The sequence below is a fragment of the Diprion similis genome, chromosome 8, assembly GCF_021155765.1.
Source record: "Diprion similis isolate iyDipSimi1 chromosome 8, iyDipSimi1.1, whole genome shotgun sequence".
In the NCBI taxonomy this organism is placed as follows: Eukaryota; Metazoa; Arthropoda; class Insecta; order Hymenoptera; family Diprionidae; genus Diprion; species Diprion similis.
Genome location: NC_060112.1, coordinates 23800160 through 23818563, shown reverse-complemented (window position 1 = coordinate 23818563; position 18404 = coordinate 23800160). Strand labels below are relative to the sequence as shown.

Here is an 18404-nt window from a genome sequence, read left to right as displayed (position 1 = left end):
TTCTTATTGACTGATAATGTGTGTTTTATCTACATCTATTACAATTCCCTTCTTAACTTGCTATATCTATTTATGGTCATTTGTTCTGCCGTAGTTTGTACCGATAAGTATTTTTTCACGAGGATGATGCTGTAAATATTTACGTTTTTCTTGGCTTGGATAGAACTCCAGATCAAATAAATTTACTTATTATTCAAAAAATTTAAAACCGATATTTTTTCTATTATGGCCCATTATTTTAGCTCATGCATGAACCTAGTTGAACTCTAATCTTTGTTGAGTTTCACTAATTTATTGCTCTAATTGGTTGAACTGCAAAGTAAAGCAAAGTTCAGAGTTGAATTTTAAACAGAATCTCTACTGAAGCTTTTGAATTGTAAAGCACAAATGAATTTTAAAAATCTCAGAACTGAACTGTTGTGAACTAAAATTACTGTAAAAATTCGATGACAAGTATGTAAATGGTAACCAATCTGTGATAAATATTTATCCAACAACTTCGCAGATTTCTCATTATGTAAGCTAAAAAATTTTTTTAAATGTCAATTCTATTTCGAAATATTATTGAGAAACGTATCTCTACTCGCTCGAGATCACCATGATAGTGAACATGACTTCCACAATAATTCAAAACTAACTATTAAAGATCTACAAAAAATTGACAACACTTTACGTGCAAAGATCAGAAGAGGCAAGTCTAACAACATCCGCTGAAGCGCATTACATATATTGGGTTCAATAAAAGTTTAATTTGTCTTAATTGCTATAAAGAACAAGAGTTCAAAGGGCTAGAAGATATGAAACAATTTGCACACTTAAGAAGAGTATAGATGCTTATTAGGAAAAGATTTTTACGGCATGAAATATGTTCTTATAGCTGTTCACGCAACTATTTATGTATTTATAGTTACCGTGATAATAATTGAACCAACTTAAGTATACAACGCCCTCCTCATATGTGATTAAAAATACCAATCGTCCCCTCGACCTGAACATATCTAGTAACGTTAATCAAATAATGAGAAGACAGTTTGATTATTTCATTCAAGACACAGTAACTGTGAAGTAATAGCAATACATGCGACATACGTGACGGAACTTATTCATCAGCTGATAAGAAATACGATTTATCAAAAGTTGAAAGCCATTCATTCATTAGTTACTAACTCATGTCAAAAATGGTGAGCTAAGCCTTGAAACATGATTAGATATGAAGAATTTCTCCTTTTTTCATTCTACTGATATTAAAGTAAATTGACATGTGTTTCACGCAAGTTATAAGTCAAAGCCAACTGTTGGAATTTATGAAACAGATAAGAACTTACAGTTTGATGGTAATTTTTTTTGCGAGCTCTGTCCATCTCTAGTCTGTTCTAATACGTTGTAATATCACTTAGGTGATGGACAACTTCTTGTTAGCCAAAGATCAGCAATTGACAATTAGGTTCTGTTAAATCAAATGAAATAACAAACTAATATTTATTGGAAGTGGTTTTATTCCAGAAAAAGTATATCATGCTCTCTTTCTTTTATAACTGGGTTGCTCGTTTCGGTAAACTTCATTGAAGTTTATAATATTAACTAATACAATAATTATTAACACATTTAGTATCATTTCCAATCTATTAGATGTCTATTCTGCAAGTTTCTAAAGCTCTTGGCTTTAAAGAGTCACAGAAGCATAGACATCTCCAAGATAAGTTTAAAATAAATTGTATGAAAACGTAAAAACTATATTTTATACTACATGAGTTTGTCAACCATAGCATAAGTCACTTGACAGTAAATAGCGCAACATATGATTTCCATGACACTCGATACGCTTATTGTCGACATAAAATGATAGATTTTGTTGAGTGTTGATCAGTAAATCGAATTAATTTGGTAAGGTGTAACACTAGCTGCTGTTTGCGGAAACTCATGTAAGAATCATTACCCGACAAGTGTAAGTAAAAAAACTTACGGTTTATTTGGTGCGCTTCTCGGTCGCTTCGGCGTTGCATATTTGAAGGATAAAAACCCGATTACAATTAGGATAACCAACACTGCCGTGGCTATACCCAGCCACAAAATAGAATGTGGCTTAATTTTATCAAGACCAACCTCTTGCAAAGTCACAAGGCCATCGGGCGTTTCGCAGGTTGCTTGAAAGATTATATCTTGACGTAGAACTTGCTTTGCTTTGCAAGGTCCGTGAACTTCGGGAAGTAATATCGACAGAACCCATTCCATGGGACTCCACTGTCTATACCACCACGGGAAATTATCTAAATGTAATGTTACACCTCCGGCTAAAGTCAATTCACCAATAACTAATCCCGAACAAAGGGCCGCCAAGCCAGACCATTTACAAATATGAGCGAATAAGACACAAATTAAATGCTGGAACATCAAGTACAGCAAGCCAATGGCCAGGTAATTCCACAATGTTGATAAGTTTTCCTCCGGAGTTAAATGTAAGCCTGACATTGCAAAAGCCGGTGCTAAATATATCAGAAAAATTACACACCATGTTGGTATACTGCACAGCAACTGCAACAAAAAGAATTCCTCGTAAAAACACACGCTAATCGTGTTTAGTAAAGTGAGCAGTCAAGTCAAAACCGGACATATTCAGTTTCCAGTAAAAAAACAAAAACATTAACAATAGATATTTGTATTTGGGTAGATGAACGGAAAATTCTTACCTCTACAAAAATGTAGACAAATCTCCCGTATAGTCCATCTCTGATGTCTCTTTCTACACTTAGTCTGGCCTTATAAACATCAATGATAGCTATGAGATTGAGTGGCCAACACAGTATTCCGAAACTAGCGTAATGCAGTCCAATTCTGTCTCTTAAATATAAATTAGTATCACCAGATACATCCCAAAACACTGCACCCAGGATTATACTAAGGGAAGCAGCAAACAGAATTTTTTGCAAAATTCTGGCCAACGCTCCAGGTTGGCTGTATATCAAGGTCTTCAGTAAGAGAACGTAGATTTGTACGAATAGATTTGCACTTGATATTGAGGGAGGCAACGGCCCAGGAGGCCCGCAATCACTTATGCCCGGCAATCTCACTCTTGCCAATTCTGCTAGATGATCTATTCTTTGTGATGATTCCAGCATTGCTTCCGCCGACAAGTCATCCAATGTGACCAAGTCAACTTCAAGAAAAAATGTTTCGATTTAACTTTACGATCCGTAACTACAGCGTAAACGGAGAAATGAAGTTCTATACATCGTTGATGCATCTCAGTCTTCAATATTACTTACGATAATAGTCCGAAGGATTCTTGAACGGAGGGCAAGGGAATTCGGCGAGGGCAAAATAGGGCAGCATGTCTCTTCTAGGGCCAGTGTACATGATCCTACCCCCAGAAGTAAGTGCAACCCTTGACACCATAGTTAATATTTCGTACGTTGGTGGATGGAGGGTTAAAATGACGAGTCTTTGTCCTCGGCTAGCCCACTGCCTCAAGTATTCGACCAGAAAAAATGCATCAAAAATATCCAGACCATGAGTTGGTCTGTCCAAGGCAAGAACGTGGGAATTTTGGAGCAGTCGACACGCCAATGCAAGCCTCCGGACCTCTGATGTCGTCAAGGTGTTCACAAGACAGTGTTTTGTTGCTTCCAAGCCAAGCTCTTGCAGTATTGCATCTGATTCCATAGACGATGATCCCGATCCTCCTCTGAGCCTTAAATAAAAGCTGAGTGTTTGCTCCGCCGTAAGACCTGGACTGAGGGTACTCTCCGCAGAAAGATAAGCAACACGAGACCTTTAAGTAGACGAAAACATATAAAAATTGTCACCTGTCCGGTATACTTATCGCTGAGAAATGATTTTTATCGTAAACAAAAACAATACCTCAGCAAAGAAGCAGACATTGACCTTCCGTTCAACAAAATATCTCCACGTTTAATTCTCCTTCGACCAGAAATAGTTTCCATTATAAGGGTTCCCTCCCTTTCTGTTGTGGCCATCACAGCCATCACTTCGTTAGCCCCCGCCTCCAAAGATATACCCCTTAACAAGGGTAATCCATTGGATCCAGAAGCCTCGACACCTCGAAATTGCAAGTGTGGATGCTGCAGGGGTATCGCAGAAGGTCTAACTTGCATTGGGAAATTTTCAAAGCTTAGAGCACCGTGGTGGCTGTATCCAGGCTCGGTTGGCGCCATGCTGTGCCTTCGGCTTGGTCTATAAGTGTTCAACAGATTAGCCTCGCTGGCACTCCTGAGCCTCGCACTCTCTCTGACGTTGAGTTGAGAGCTAGTCTGATCTCTGGGCACCGCGTGAACTTGTCTAAAATCTGGATCGCTCCTGGCTGATCGCATCGCACTCGCATGGGCCCCACCTCCATGGAGAGGCACTCTGCGACCCTCTTCGCTGGAATCATAGCCGCTGGAGCCGTCGCGGATTCTGGAGGGTGGCAGTACCCTTGGCAATCCGAATTTCAAATACGTGAAAGAGTTATTGGCCAAGGGACTCTTGGGTCCATATCGTGGATGCCTCAGGATGCTTTGGACCGTCGAATCTCTCAGTTGAAAATTCCCGTATGGTAACGGTGATTTCTCGGCTGAACCCAACGCAGAGTCAGTGAAGTCAGAATTGAGGTTCTGCCTGTAAAACGAATTGATTCCGGGTCGGTATAATTAGCAAATGAAAAATATGGTACGAATGGAGGATAATGTATGAAATACATTAATTGTATAAAAATGTCTGTGAATTATATAACATGAGTAAAAAATTGGTCAGAGAAATCGTTTTATGGAATAGATACGCCGCTATTTAGAAATAATGTCCAGTTCCGGAGGTTCAATGACGGTTTCCAATTTTTCTCCGACCCACCTAGTCACTCTTGACATTCAAATTCTGAACTTTTAACAACAATGAAAACGTTTCATTCGTGTTAGATGAATTTTCAAGTTACCTGTAAATGGACCAAGCATGTAGGTCTTCGCTTGCTGGTGGTTCCAGACCCCTGGTGTCCAGTGCTCCAGGAACGGAATATCTCCTTTCCAATTCCCAAGCCTCAGAGCCCATTTTGGTGTTACCTAGAAACGGAAATGTCGATTTAGGTATCAATTAAAGCTGATGATATAGTCATTAATGTATTGATACAAACAGGCCTGATAGGGTGCAGGGGTCAAAATTGCGACTGATCGTGACATCGACCATTATGTCATTAGTTCGAATTGTCAAATTTCCGCATAGTAAGTAATTCCGGAATGTCATATTCAGAAGTGTCGAAGAACCGATTAGGCATCTAATCGAAACCGGTCGATATTCGAAATCAAAGCTCCGAAAGGGCGAAGAATCATATTCGGAATTTTGATTATTCCGAGTTTCATCCCGCAGGAATGTTGACCTACGAAGTAACGGTTAGTCTGAATTTTGACAATTTAGAATTTTTACCCGTACCCCAGGTATACAGAGATCTGTACACTGTCCTAAAAGAATGTAGGATACCGTCGAGTGTATGTATGTACCTACATACATACATTAACTGATCTTCCCGCGCCGAAGGTAGAAAACGTCGAAGGAAAAAAACGGGACTTTGAAATATAATTACTGCTGTAGAAGAACGTAGATTCAAGATCTAACTGGCTCGGCGAGAGTGTAAAATATGTACAGATGAAATATATTGCGATTTGGCAAGCGAAAGAGATGGAGAAAGAATTAGCTATACGTAGAAGTCATCGTCAGGAGGGAAACAGGTAAAGAGATAACGAGCATGAAGTTAGTAACGTTACGGTATATAACGGTGCTTGTTTAGGAAAAATCGTTACTTCGCACCTTTAGGAATGTCTGAAATTTAGTAAAATATTTAGATAAACAAAAGATACTTTTATTTTGAAAAACTGACATATTGAAAATTATTTTAAAATTGCGCAATATCGATTTTTCCCTGATCATGTTTCGTTACCTTAACGTTATACTAACTTCATCAGCCTCATAAGAGATATTAATTAATCATCTGCTGCAGGTAAGAAGAGAACAAGATTTACAAACTTAAGACTATGGATATTCTACCGCTACTTTACGAAGAACGTACGACAGCTGTAACGTACATATAGCTATAGTTGTAGATACGTGTTTTCAGTATAGATGTATAATGGTGCTTGTAAGTTCACACAGATTCCGCGGTACAAACAGTGCTGCAGGACTGATCGTATGTACATACGTACAATACATAGCGGTATTCATGATTCCTCTTATAAAAGTGAAAGAACGGAACTCGACTTTACGTATCATGCATGCGTATACCTACCGATTCGTTCTTTGCAGTAATGATCTGACCGCAGATGATGGCTCATCGTTGGCTAATTTAATATAAAGGAGGACGTCGCCTTGAAGGACGTTCAAATGTGGGTAAGACTCGATGCGGAATTCCCGCCAAAGTAACAAATTAACTAACAAAACGTTCCGTGAATAGAATTCTTAATGTACTTGAATGCAAGGAGAGGATTAAATTTCTATTGCGAAAGAGAACTGGCCGCCAGTTAACAGCCGGTACACGTTATAATTACTTTTCGCGATTTATGCGGTTGAAATGCGTTCCCACGTATCTATATTATACGTATAAATTCGGAGATTCGTCGGTTTTCGATACACCGTATAGCGTGTAAGGTTTATTTGGAGATGAACGAAATTCGTGAAATGATCGATGCGATGATCTTCGCCATTCGGAGTGGGTCCGAAAAAATTGGATCTGTTTTATGCATGGCCACTCTGCCCCCGGTTTCCCCTCTACACACCAGTTTAGAAGTAGTTTCGAAATATTATGCAGCTCACGGACGTTGCTCGGTGATTTCTTATGCACGATTTTATACTTTTGCCCAAGTTTTGAAACCGTATGTTTTTGCTCAATCATTTCACTGGCACTGAGAATAAAAGAATAAGGAAAATAAAAATATGTCTTCGTAGTTACGTAATAATCAAAATAACAAATTGAACTTGAAAGGTATTTATACCTCCGGCGTTTAGAACGGATTCAATAAACAGTCAATGGATGATAAAAAAAATATCTGTAGCAATGTTTATACAGCGTATCGTACAAATCCTCTTCCACATCATTACAATATGTAATCTCAACGCATCTGCACCTGTATTACAGACCCCCTGTATAGCAATTGCTTGCCCGCATACGTTGTGTTTTTTGCCAAGATTTCCAGCTCATTACCTGCCGTTGCAGCTGTTTTTGTTTTGGTACCTGCATACCTGCGTTATAGTGCGTTTACATGCCGGCACATGACGAGAATCCGTAGTGTAAACAAGCGGCTTTAGACTGGCCATGAGCCAGCCCACGAACCTCCCATTCTGATACTGTAGGTTTCAAGTTTATAGAAAAGAAAAAAAAATAATATCCAATTCGAATTTCGAACTACAAATTCAGATTCGTGATTATCGCTTTTGAAGCCCTTGGATACCATGTTCCATGAAAATATGACGATTTGTTTACCTTCAGCCACTACAATGGATTTACCATTACAAATTTTGCAAGTTTGACCTTGGATTCGTTATCGGTGACCCAAAAAACCTCCGCCTACCAATTTCTGCCAAAATCGGAATATTTTTACATTTTTCTCCATCATATTGTATCACCATTTTGGATTTTGCAATCTGACTTCAGATTCGTGATCAGCCACCCAACAAGTCGAGGAGTAGCAATTTTCATAAAAATCCAAATGTTTTCAAATTTTTTTCAACTTATTGAACACGCCAAATTTAAATTTTGTAAACCTGGTCTTAGATTCGTGAATGGCGACCCAAAAACCTCACGGTTCCAATTTCCATTCAAATCCATTCAACCGTTCTCAAGATATCCTCATTTCTCTGCGATTTTTTGGAATTTTGTTATTTGAATAATTCAAAAAGTTCTGAACCGATCAAAGCCAAAATCTTATAATTTCTAAGATTGGAAAAGCCGTGTTGATTGAGGCAAAAATTATTGAAATCCGGCAACTCGTTCTCGATCTATCGTCATACAAAAAAATTTATCACGTACGTACACACAGAGAGAGACCTCGATCTGAAAATGATCGGAGGTGATTCTCTGCTTCAAAACATGGAGATCTATTAAAACCTCAACTTTTCATTTTAGCAGGCTAATTACAACAAGTTCCTGTTTTTCTCTGAAACCAAAGTAGAACGGTAAGTTAAAAACACGAAACATGTGTGTCATGTTGAAAAAATCATGGCGTTACAGGAACAACATAATATTTCTTCGATAATTCGCCAATTTAATCATCGCGCATGTGTGTCACCCATTTTTTCAGGTAGATGCAATTTAGTACTCCTTATAGTACACACGTTCGAGACCGGTTCTCGCAAAGTAATAATTAGGCGTTGCACGGTTACACCACCGGTGTAATTACCGTACTCGCAACACGCGTGGTTATTATATTTTTTTACGCTCATTAGCCCGAATCTTGTGTTTTCAGGTGACACATTCCGCAAGCATCCCGCGCGTACCCGATGCGTATATCCCACAAAGAGCCATGCAGAGGGGGAGGAAACACCTTTTAAATTTCAACCCACACACCGACGTCAAACGCGTAGGAACACACGCTGGCACACCCGTGCCACCAACATCGGGTATGCAGACACTGGAACAGCTCCTCACGCCTAACCGAGGCCTTGAATTCACGATGAATCTATGCTGAATCCGGCGGCAGTTGCGTTGTACTTACTTACACGGTACATAAGTATTATACCTCCATACATATACCTGGTATCTATATCTATATATACACACATTATTACACACTTGTACGTACGTTACTAACGGGACACTTTCCATTGTTGTAATATTTGACTAATTGCATGCGTGTAGGTATTCCTATATATGTTTAAAAGCCGTGTACATTCATACGTATCGTATACGTTCAGACTGTTTATTTATGCAGAGAGAAATATATGTATACAGAAGATCTCCGGATCACGTGTAATACGGCAAACCGTAAAGATGTATGTACAAATACGTATTATAATATCCCTGCCAACGATATATTAATATACATCATGCATATGGAGGGATATCGCATGGCGTGTCGCATGTGAAGATGATGGTACATAAAAATATCGGTATACGTATACCAGCTATATTTAGGTATGAGTTTTATTATTTGCTACATTGCTTTCTTACTCCAGGATACTGATAATTATTATACTGTTCACCGTGAAAAGTTTTCTCGTCTAACGTAAGAGAGAAAAACTTTGCCACGCGTAACTATGTGGTTCTCACTGCAGTGCAGCGGCAGATTTACGATATAGGTCCCAGTCCCACGCGCTATATTAGGTTCTTATTTACGGATCCGGGTGTACGTGATGTCTATTGCAGTTACTGCTGATCGTGAGCCGGGGCTCATGTGTTTCTTCTAAACCGAGTTTACTTACCCTCGGTATATAAATTTTTATTTATTTTTTCCTCTAAACTCATGTTATTAGAATATCCTGATATACGACAGCGATTTGGCATTTATTATTTATATAATTAATTATTCTGGATAAATTGTACTCTCTGTATAATGAATATTTCTACACGTGCAGATACTTATTTACACTGAATCAATGTTCATACAGCTAATTATTTTGCAATATCTTGTTATTGCATAATTACGAAGTGTAATCTTGAATGCATGCCGAACGCGTGACGATAACTATCAATTTGTATGTATGAGGATATTAATATATAAACATAAAATAGTCTGTGCTTCGGGTCCAGGCATATAATGCAGTTATTCATGCAATGTGTGTAACATATAAGTCATCTTTTATCTTCATCGCGGGTTGGTACGAGTCAGATGAGATATTAACGAAAGTTTTTGCCAACATTTGCAGGATATAGTATATATAATATATCTATATATATGCTAAGTTGATTAGCGGTTAAATTACCGATCGAATCCATTACTTATATCTGCCGCCGGTATACACATACAAATATATCAGGTTTTGGATGGAAATGCAAAAATAGATAAATAAAAAGTGGAATATATAAAAATAGTATATAAAAAATTACCTTAAATTCCGCGATTACAGATATGCGGATTTCGCGGGACGCATTAGCCTCTTAAACTATCAACACATATTCGGTTATAGCCACTGGTTATACCTGTAACTGCATGATATTTTATACAGAAAAAAACCTGTTTAACCTGACGTTTTAATCGACGGATCCGCTATTTAACGAACATTTATTACCGTAATTTATACGTCGAGCGTATGGCTTATATGAATTTGGGACACGGTGCAATATGTATGTACGAGAGGTAAATTTTTGTTCGTAAGGAAAAATCAGGTGGAATCGTTAAAACTGACCTCGACTATCGGATAACACATGGCGTGTAGAGAAGGTAAGCATACAAGTCGATTACAGGTATGTATATAACGTACACGACATCGTGTGTACACATACGACTGAAGTTTGTCCTTCAATAATTATCACATAGATATAGAGTTGGCGACATACCTACCATAGGGTATATTATGCGATTCACGTGGAGGTAAACTAGAAAAATTTATTGCCTCGTCGGAACGTGTGCTGCAGCAAAATTCGTCACTGCGCGAAAAACAACAACGACAATTTTTCTTCGTAATACTCATATATCGTCATATTTCTGAGTAACAGAATAATAAAATTAACGATGTACAGAGAGGAGTCCGAGAAACATGCATTATTATGGTTTTATTTTACTTATACATATAGCACGGAGCTGGAAAAATTGCTGCAGTATAAGGTATAAACGTGCAGCTGCAAGCAATCTCGAATTTGACGTAATTTGCAATCTAGGTGTTAAATAATTACGTAATTAATTTACCAACAAAAATTCAAGGAGCAGTATATCGCCCGGTGATCAAGTCGTAATGCATGTTGGGATTTAAGTCTTCGAAATTCCGATGTGTGTGACTGATTCACTGCAGCATGTGCGCGATTTTTATGGGCTGCAGGTATACGTGTATATAGTATAGAGAAACGGGATCTTGAAATGACTCACGAAGCTCTATTCGCATGTGTTTTATACAGATGCGCGTAGAACGCAGTCTATACACGCATAAGAACAGCCTAGGTCTTTGACCAATCGTTATTGTATTGTAGCCAGTACTGAAAGCATCATTTGACCGGTTTTCTCCAACTTTTCTAAAGAAATACAATTAAGCACAATTCGACGCGATGGTATTCAACATAACATTTATATAAGAATATAGCCGGAAGGCTCTTTTCACTCACGAGTTTTTCGCTAAGTTTTGATGTCCGATACTTATCGGGTACAGTTACGATAAAAAAAATTGTTTTCACATCGTTCGATGACATTACACGTTTACAATTATCAATTGTAATATAAAGTCTACTCAAAGTTCATTGTTTATACACTAGCGGTATGCGGTAAAAGCATCTATAATAGACCTTACGCAAAATTCCTGTTGCAAAAGATTTCCGCGAATGTTTTACGAATAATACGGTAATTATACGTGTACATGGGTATGTTTCACAAATTATGTTACATATATGCACTAAACGCGATGAGTCGGACCATTCAAGTTATACTAAACTATGTATATAATAGAAGCACACTTATATTCATGAGATATTTTAAGCGTCTCGCGCGCGTTACGAAATAACGCTGTGCATTGTTAAGTTAGCAAAGTTCACCAATCGTTATCTACGTTCCGATTGTAATTGAAATGAGGATAACACACATGATTGTAAGAAAATAAAAGTAACGAAAAGCAAAAAAATATCAGGACAAAAATGATCACCACAGTGCAATTTCCTAATGACTTTAATCGAGTTAGTTTTTCAAAATACATGTGAGTACGTTTTGTATATCTTTGTTTACCAAACGTGCGAATAGAAAAGGTGCGAAGTAAGGATTTCCCCGAAACATGCATCGTTCAAGTAAACTTACTAACTTCATCTTCATCGTTACAGTACAAAAGTAGAAATTCGAAGGAAACTACTCACCGCGTTGTTAGGTACCTATAGTATCTGGGGAATACTCCACCGATGGTAACCGGATTGTCAAGTAAGTATTCTACGATGGAAGAGATCCTTCGTTTTCTATCTGCGCGTCGAAGTCTCCAGGAATCTCAGCTGCTCTTTCGAAAGCGCCATTTCGTTGTCCGTGATATTTCGCGAGTGATTATTACGGTACCACTTATAATACACACACCGGTTCCACGGCTCGTCCGAGACTCCTCCATGTAACGCGGACTGCAGACACTGCGACGTTCCGGCACTTCAAATAAAAGAGCACATTCTTCTTCATTCAAAAAGGAGCCGGCCCTCGATCGAAGGAAAAGCACGCAGTCGAGACGCGGCGGCTTTCGTTGCCGAGGCTGGACGAAGCTAGGAATCTCTTGCCTCGCTGTCAGGAGAACCGAGCGAGGCCGAGGGACTTGCTGGAGGTACTCCTGTATCTATCTCCCCCCCCCCCCCCTCCCCACCTCTTTCTTATGCCACATCAAACGTCCCCACCGTTCTCATCCGTGAGCGAAGACGTTCACCTCACCGAGTAGTCTCCCACCAGTCATTTATACCTGGTACCCATCATTGTCAGAGACTCGGTTCGGGGCATTTGATGGTAGTCACTAGTATTTAGTCAGTTACAGCTACCGCAGCTACCAGCTAGTGTCTCCTTCACCTCTGCTTGGAGCGTTCGTTCACTCGGTGTTGTTCGTTTTTTCAACAGCATTGAAGTCGATTACTCATCGTAAGGTGGTGGCGAAGAGGATAGTTTTTTTTTATTTTTGTCTTCCCTGTTTCAGACTTCCCAGCCAATCCTTCGCAGTTAATACTCCAATGTAATAGCATCCGTGCGAATAGGATGTGGGAGTATTCACAGTGGGGTAAAAAAAATTTGGGAATCTTCGTCGTGGTACAGGATCGAATCAGACACATTTATACTTAGCAAGTCTGTCTTCGTTTGAGTGCATTATTAATCGAATCTTGTCACACGATTCAAGAACAATCAAACGACATCAAGGCTTCTATCGATAACTTAGCAACTATGGTGAAATTGCACAACTTATAGAACAGCTTAACAAGGGGCGAGTAACTGTAGAGGGAAAATGATGGCTGACTGCATTTTGGACATAGCTAATATTTTTCATTCCACGACGGTCGATCATGACGGAAACTGTTTTGCTCGCACTGAGGCCACTACTGTTCTCAGAGATGTTTCTGCTCGAGTTCATGGTGGAGAAGTTCTGGCTGTTTTGGGATCCAAGGGTTCGGGGAAGAGAGCGCTGCTCGATGTGATTGGTAAATCACCACAGTAATTGCATCAAGTATTATGGAGCAATCACTTATGTTACTGAATTACTTTTTGCAGCCGGACGAGCTGGAGGTGAGACGAGAGGGCGGATCTCGTTGAATGGAAGTTTGCTCACACCCGAGTTATTCAGACGCCACGGTGGATATGTGGCGCACAGATGTCATCTTCTGCCGGGCTTGACAGTGCGCCAAAGTTTACTGTACGCGACATGGCTTGCGGGATTGAGCAACAGAGATGCCAGGGTTCGTCAGACCTTGGCAGACTTAGCTTTGTCCCAAGTTGCTAACAGATCTGTCAGTGATTTGACCAGGCCAGAATATCGGCGCCTAATGTTGGGCGTACAGCTCGCCAAGGATCCTGGCTTACTCTTGTTGGATGAACCGACATGGGACACGGATCCTCTGAATACCTATTTAATTGTCTCCATGCTGTGGTCCTATGCGACCAGAAGGGGCTCTATAGTTGTCCTCACTATGGAAACTCCAAGGTCTGACGTATTACCTTTCGTCAGTCGAGTCGCGCTGCTCTGCTTGGGTGCTGTGGTCTATTCAGGGCCAACCAGAAGCATGCTAGACTATTTTGCCTACATTGGTTTTCCTTGTCCCGAATTAGAGAATCCTTTGATGTATTACTGTGAGTGATGCGTGTCTCATTACTTTATTCAATTATTACTTTGCACTGTATATTATAACAGGTAACATATTATGCGTTTTAGTGTGTCTATCGACTGTGGATCGTCGTTCAAGAGATCGTTTTCTGGAGTCCAATCAGCAAATATCATTGCTTGTGGAAAAATTCAAAATCGAAGGAGTTCTGTACATGAAGGAAGCTCCACAAGGCGGAGCGAGCTTGAAAGATGCACCTTCGGGTGGACAGCACAAGGGCTTGGGTCGCGGCATAAAGCCAGGATGTTTCTCGACACTCTTAGCTCTGTATTTGTAAGTTTCAGAGCTTAGAAACTAGCTCGGACTCAGTTAAGGCAACAATTGTAAAAACTAACCAACCGTAACTTACAGAATAACTTCTCATTTTGAAATATTACTCTAGAATAAATAATTTCTAGGAGAGGAGTTGCAGCAACTTGCGCCTTCAATAGATGTGGCCTTGGACATTTGACTGCAAGGATTTTATTGCTACCATTTTGCATTGCACTTTTGAGTATCCTTTACGCATATTCCAGTCCAGTCCAGGCCAAAGTACTCTCTCAAACTGGAGGACTGATTTTTAACATGATCATTCTGTTTTACATTGCTGGTACAGCGGTCACGGCACTCCTCTGTAAGTGGTTTATATCATTTTCTGCCATAATGCGAAATTATGTAATTAATAAAATTTTCTGTGCACAGTTCCAGGTGTTAGAGCGAGGTATTACCAAGAGAGAAGAGAAGGACTGTATGGTGGTGCAATGTTCTTGAGTGCTTACGCCTTGTTAAGTCTGCCACTGAGTTTTATCTCTACACTCGCAGCTGTTGGAATTCTGGTCCCGATTCTTGAGCTGGATGTATCCTCATGGGCATACATTTCTGGCATACTTTGGGCCAGTTATATCGCAGCGGAGCAAGTTATGATTGCAATATTAATGATAGTCGGAAACCCTATGATGGGGGCATTGGCTGTTGTTTATGCGTTGTTAGTATCAGTTGTAATAGGCTCAGGCGGGGTTCGAAGTCTCAGGAACTTACCGGATTGGTTAGCAGCTGTTTCAACAGCCTTGCCTTCTAGGTATGCATCGCTCGCACTGAATCACCGAATACTTAACGTTTCTACTTTTTCAAACTTGCCGTATAATGAAACTTTTCCTTGTCCCGGAGACCCAAACTTTTGTCGATATCCGGATGGTAAAACGTATTTGGTAGAACGCTTCACTCGGGAAGGTGAAAATATTTCGGAAGTATTAAATATGGATTTGAATTTACTTGTATCGCTAGCATTTGCCTTTGGTCTTGTAATACTAAACAGTGTTTTATACTTGTTGCCTTTGCCTGCTAGTATCAAAGCAAAGTTTAGGGAATGACCATTTCTTCACTATGTATATGCAGTATTCACGAATTTCAATGAACTGCACTTACATTTATTTTCATGATCTGTTATTTTACAATTTGTATATCTATATTTATTATACAATCATATGGATAGGTATCATTATTATTAGATATGTAAAATTAAAAGAAAACCCAAACATATATCGCAAAATATACTATGTACACATTATGTTTTAGGGCAGTTTTTGCAATTTATACAATCAGATTACGTTTTATGATTGTTGAAACAAATCTAGTACTATGACAAAATTGTAGTGCTAGTCAATAGTTGGCAATTTTTTCGTAATAAAGAATGCAATTAATCAAGAAAAAGATAGTGAATTCTGAGTCATATTTTTATTCTTTTATATTTGACTCAACGCTGTGTATTTGCCCTTGTTAAAATAAAGTATTACTGAAAATGACTAATGAATTCATAATGGTTGGTGATTCTCGATGAAAATTATTATTACAACTGCCGGCGATTATTTCTACTGTTGAATTATTTTAGCGTAAAAAATCTTACCTGATATTAGAACATCATATTAATAAATTGACACTTTATATGTGTTTTAAGCGTCATCGTCAACTTCCACTTGACCCATTACTTTCAGATCTTCAGCAACATCAAACTCACATCCTGTAGAGCTAATAACCTCTGTGATATCGACATTTGGCGCTAGTTCAATGAGTCTTAAACCGTCACCTTGTATAACTTCAAATACGGCAAGGTCAGTGATGATTAGGTTGACGCATCCTTGACCTGTAACGTTCATTAATACTATTGTTATTATCGGATGCTATTATAAATTGTAAAAACATTGATTGTTGACAATTTTACCTGTAACTGGTAGCGTACAGTTAGCCAATATTTTAGGGCGTCCGTCACGTGACTTGTGTTCCATAGTTACGACAACTTTGGTATTAGATGCTGCAACAAGATCCATTGCACCACCCATTCCCTTCACCATCGTTCCTGGAATCATCCAATTCGCCAAGTCGCCGTTTTGGGACACTTGCATTCCACCAAGGATTGTCAAATCAATATGACCACTAAAAAAAATGAAGAATATAACTCAATAGAAATATCCTAGTTTTTGAACGTTTAAGAAAATTCCACTGTACTTTTATCGTTTATATCTAAACACTAGGACGAGTGAAGCTCTTTGAACTTTTCAACAAATACGTACCCTCTAATCATGGCAAAACTTTCATCGCTTCCAAAATAAGAAGCGCCTGGCAAAACGGTGACCGTTTCTTTGCCAGCATTGATTAAATCAGCATCTACATCGTTTTCGTTAGGGAATGGGCCTAGACCAAGAATCCCGTTTTCCGATTGAAGAGTGACCTTGATTCCTTTGGGAATATAGTTGCTAGCTAGCATAGGGATACCAATTCCCAAGTTTGCTGGAGAATAAAAAGGAAACAATCGAATGAGTCGAAGATACAGAGCATGAAGGGATTCGTTTTATAATTTTACTTCATTCAACATACCATACATTCCATTTTTGAATTCTAGCGCCGCCCGTCTGATGATCCTTTCCCTGGCTTTACCAGCAGGAGTTGCTTTCTTTGGTTTAGCAGCCTTCTTTGTTGTAATTTTCTATAAATTACAGATAATGAAAAGAATGATCAAAACTAAAGAAGTCATTTTTGTTCATGCAGACTTTTCACGAGAATCCAAAGAAAGTAATACTTTTTTGGAAAAATTTCGTCTCTCTAATTAACTGCAGCATAGAACAGAAGTTATAATATGTATAAATACTTATGCCAACCTCAATCCGTTTCTCATACGAAGGACCTTTGATTATTCTATTGACGTATATTCCAGGTACATGTATGTTGTCGGGGTCCAATTCCCCAACATCTAAAATTTCCTCCACTTCAGCTATTGTTACCTTTGCGGCTTTGCACATAACAGGATTGAAATTCCTAGCTGACTTTCTGAATATCAGGTTTCCCGCCTTGTCCGCCTTCCAGGCTTTCACCAGTGCAAAATCACCGGTGATTGCAGTTTCCAGAACATAATTATGCCCATTAAATTGACCATCTTGCTTCGGCTCTCCCGATATCTCAGCTCCACCTTTAGAATCGTACTTTATAACTGCGCTTCCATCCTGCACCATTGTCCCAAAGCCGGTGGCTGTGTAGAAGGCAGGTATACCAGCCCCACCAGCTCGAATTCGCTCAGCCAAAGTGCCCTGCGAGGAAAATGCTCAAAGTTGAATAGAGTTCAAATTCTTATCACATTAATTCAGTGTCTGAGCTTTATACGCGGTGTTAGCTACCTGTGGTGTTAGTTCAACTTCCAGCTCCCCGGACAGATACTGTTTCTCAAATTCGGCATTTTCTCCGACGTAGGAAGCAATGATGCGTTTTATTCTATTCTGCTTCAGCAATAAGCCTAGCCCAAAGTCATCTACACCAGCGTTATTAGAGACTACCGTCAGTTCAGTGGATCCCCTTTTGAGAAGGGCTGCGATAAGATTTTCAGGGATACCACAGAGGCCAAAGCCACCGACCAGCAGCTTGGCTCCATTTGGTATGTCGGAGATAGCCTCCTCGGCTGATTTGAATATCTTCCCATCTCCGGCTGGGGGTTTCAGTGATTCAGATTCTTCATTCTTTGCGTCAGCTTCGGTGGAAAAACGCGTGATGCAAACCTAACGTAAATTAATAAGACTAGGTACATTTCGTGTGGCCTGGAAGATAGTATTATCAACCATTTAGAGGTTATGTGATTGACATCATATTTTAACAATCTTTATACTAACCCTCGTTAACTTTATTTGCTTACAAGTAATTTTACATCGTCTTGTAAAAATTCCGACGATATTGCTAGTCAAAAATGCCATTATTGTCGACAGCAGTTACGTTTAATTTCGGTGTGAGAACGTAGGTTAGCTCAATCGAGACGGCGTTCACACATCACTCGAATAACGAATACTGCTTAGAATTCGCGAATAATTATTAACCAAGCAACTATCTACATGTATTATGGAACGGTAAGTATTCGGTGACCCTTGACTTTAGTCAGCTTTTTAGTTTTACATTCTTAATTGCCAAGGAAGAGACCGGCCTGATATCAAGGCTGTTCCAGCATTTCGTT

General features: G+C 39.2%; 3 protein-coding genes across 3 annotated transcripts; 1 reads left to right on the top strand and 2 right to left on the bottom strand.

The window, feature by feature from the left end:
* Positions 1–1478: 1478 nt before the first annotated feature.
* On the bottom strand, positions 1479–12538 carry LOC124408869 (ATP-binding cassette sub-family G member 8). The gene is made up of 6 exons (XM_046886131.1): positions 11963–12538; positions 4925–5048; positions 3859–4614; positions 3264–3769; positions 2688–3154; positions 1479–2532 (listed from the first exon to the last, which is right to left on the bottom strand). The coding sequence occupies exons 2-6, from the start codon at positions 5035–5037 to the stop codon at positions 1960–1962; spliced, it is 2415 nt and encodes an 804-aa protein (XP_046742087.1). The 5' UTR covers positions 5038–5048; positions 11963–12538; the 3' UTR covers positions 1479–1959.
* A 231-nt stretch (positions 12539–12769) lies between these two features.
* LOC124408871 (ATP-binding cassette sub-family G member 5) lies at positions 12770–15728 on the top strand. The gene is made up of 5 exons (XM_046886138.1): positions 12770–13261; positions 13332–13907; positions 13990–14212; positions 14338–14552; positions 14621–15728. Exons 1-5 carry the CDS (start codon positions 13069–13071, stop codon positions 15286–15288), a joined length of 1875 nt encoding a protein of 624 aa, XP_046742094.1. The 5' UTR covers positions 12770–13068; the 3' UTR covers positions 15289–15728.
* On the bottom strand, positions 15662–18404 carry LOC124408872 (probable succinyl-CoA:3-ketoacid coenzyme A transferase, mitochondrial). Its single transcript, XM_046886139.1, has 7 exons — positions 18070–18404; positions 17584–17958; positions 17071–17496; positions 16790–16898; positions 16486–16702; positions 16137–16348; positions 15662–16058 (listed from the first exon to the last, which is right to left on the bottom strand). The coding sequence occupies exons 1-7, from the start codon at positions 18148–18150 to the stop codon at positions 15868–15870; spliced, it is 1611 nt and encodes a 536-aa protein (XP_046742095.1). The 5' UTR covers positions 18151–18404; the 3' UTR covers positions 15662–15867.

What these genes read in the sequence shown, in the direction of transcription:
- LOC124408872 (XM_046886139.1), bottom strand. Translation starts at nt 18,150, where the DNA reads ATGGCATTTTTGACTAGCAATATCGTCGGAATTTTTACAAGACGATGT. An exon ending in AGCAAATAAAGTTAACGAGG is followed by an intron (nt 17,959 to 18,069) that starts GTTAGTATAAAG and finishes AATTTACGTTAG; the next exon opens with GTTTGCATCACGCGTTTTTC. An exon ending in AGTTTTGCCATGATTAGAGG is followed by an intron (nt 16,349 to 16,485) that starts GTACGTATTTGT and finishes CATTTTTTTTAG; the next exon opens with TGGTCATATTGATTTGACAA.
- LOC124408871 (XM_046886138.1), top strand. Translation starts at nt 13,069, where the DNA reads ATGATGGCTGACTGCATTTTGGACATAGCTAATATTTTTCATTCCACG. An exon ending in AGCGCTGCTCGATGTGATTG is followed by an intron (nt 13,262 to 13,331) that starts GTAAATCACCAC and finishes TACTTTTTGCAG; the next exon opens with CCGGACGAGCTGGAGGTGAG. An exon ending in AGCGGTCACGGCACTCCTCT is followed by an intron (nt 14,553 to 14,620) that starts GTAAGTGGTTTA and finishes TTCTGTGCACAG; the next exon opens with TTCCAGGTGTTAGAGCGAGG.
- LOC124408869 (XM_046886131.1), bottom strand. Translation starts at nt 5,037, where the DNA reads ATGGGCTCTGAGGCTTGGGAATTGGAAAGGAGATATTCCGTTCCTGGA. An exon ending in GAATCCTTCGGACTATTATC is followed by an intron (nt 3,155 to 3,263) that starts GTAAGTAATATT and finishes TTTTTCTTGAAG; the next exon opens with TTGACTTGGTCACATTGGAT. An exon ending in TTGTCTACATTTTTGTAGAG is followed by an intron (nt 2,533 to 2,687) that starts GTAAGAATTTTC and finishes TTTTTGTTGCAG; the next exon opens with TTGCTGTGCAGTATACCAAC.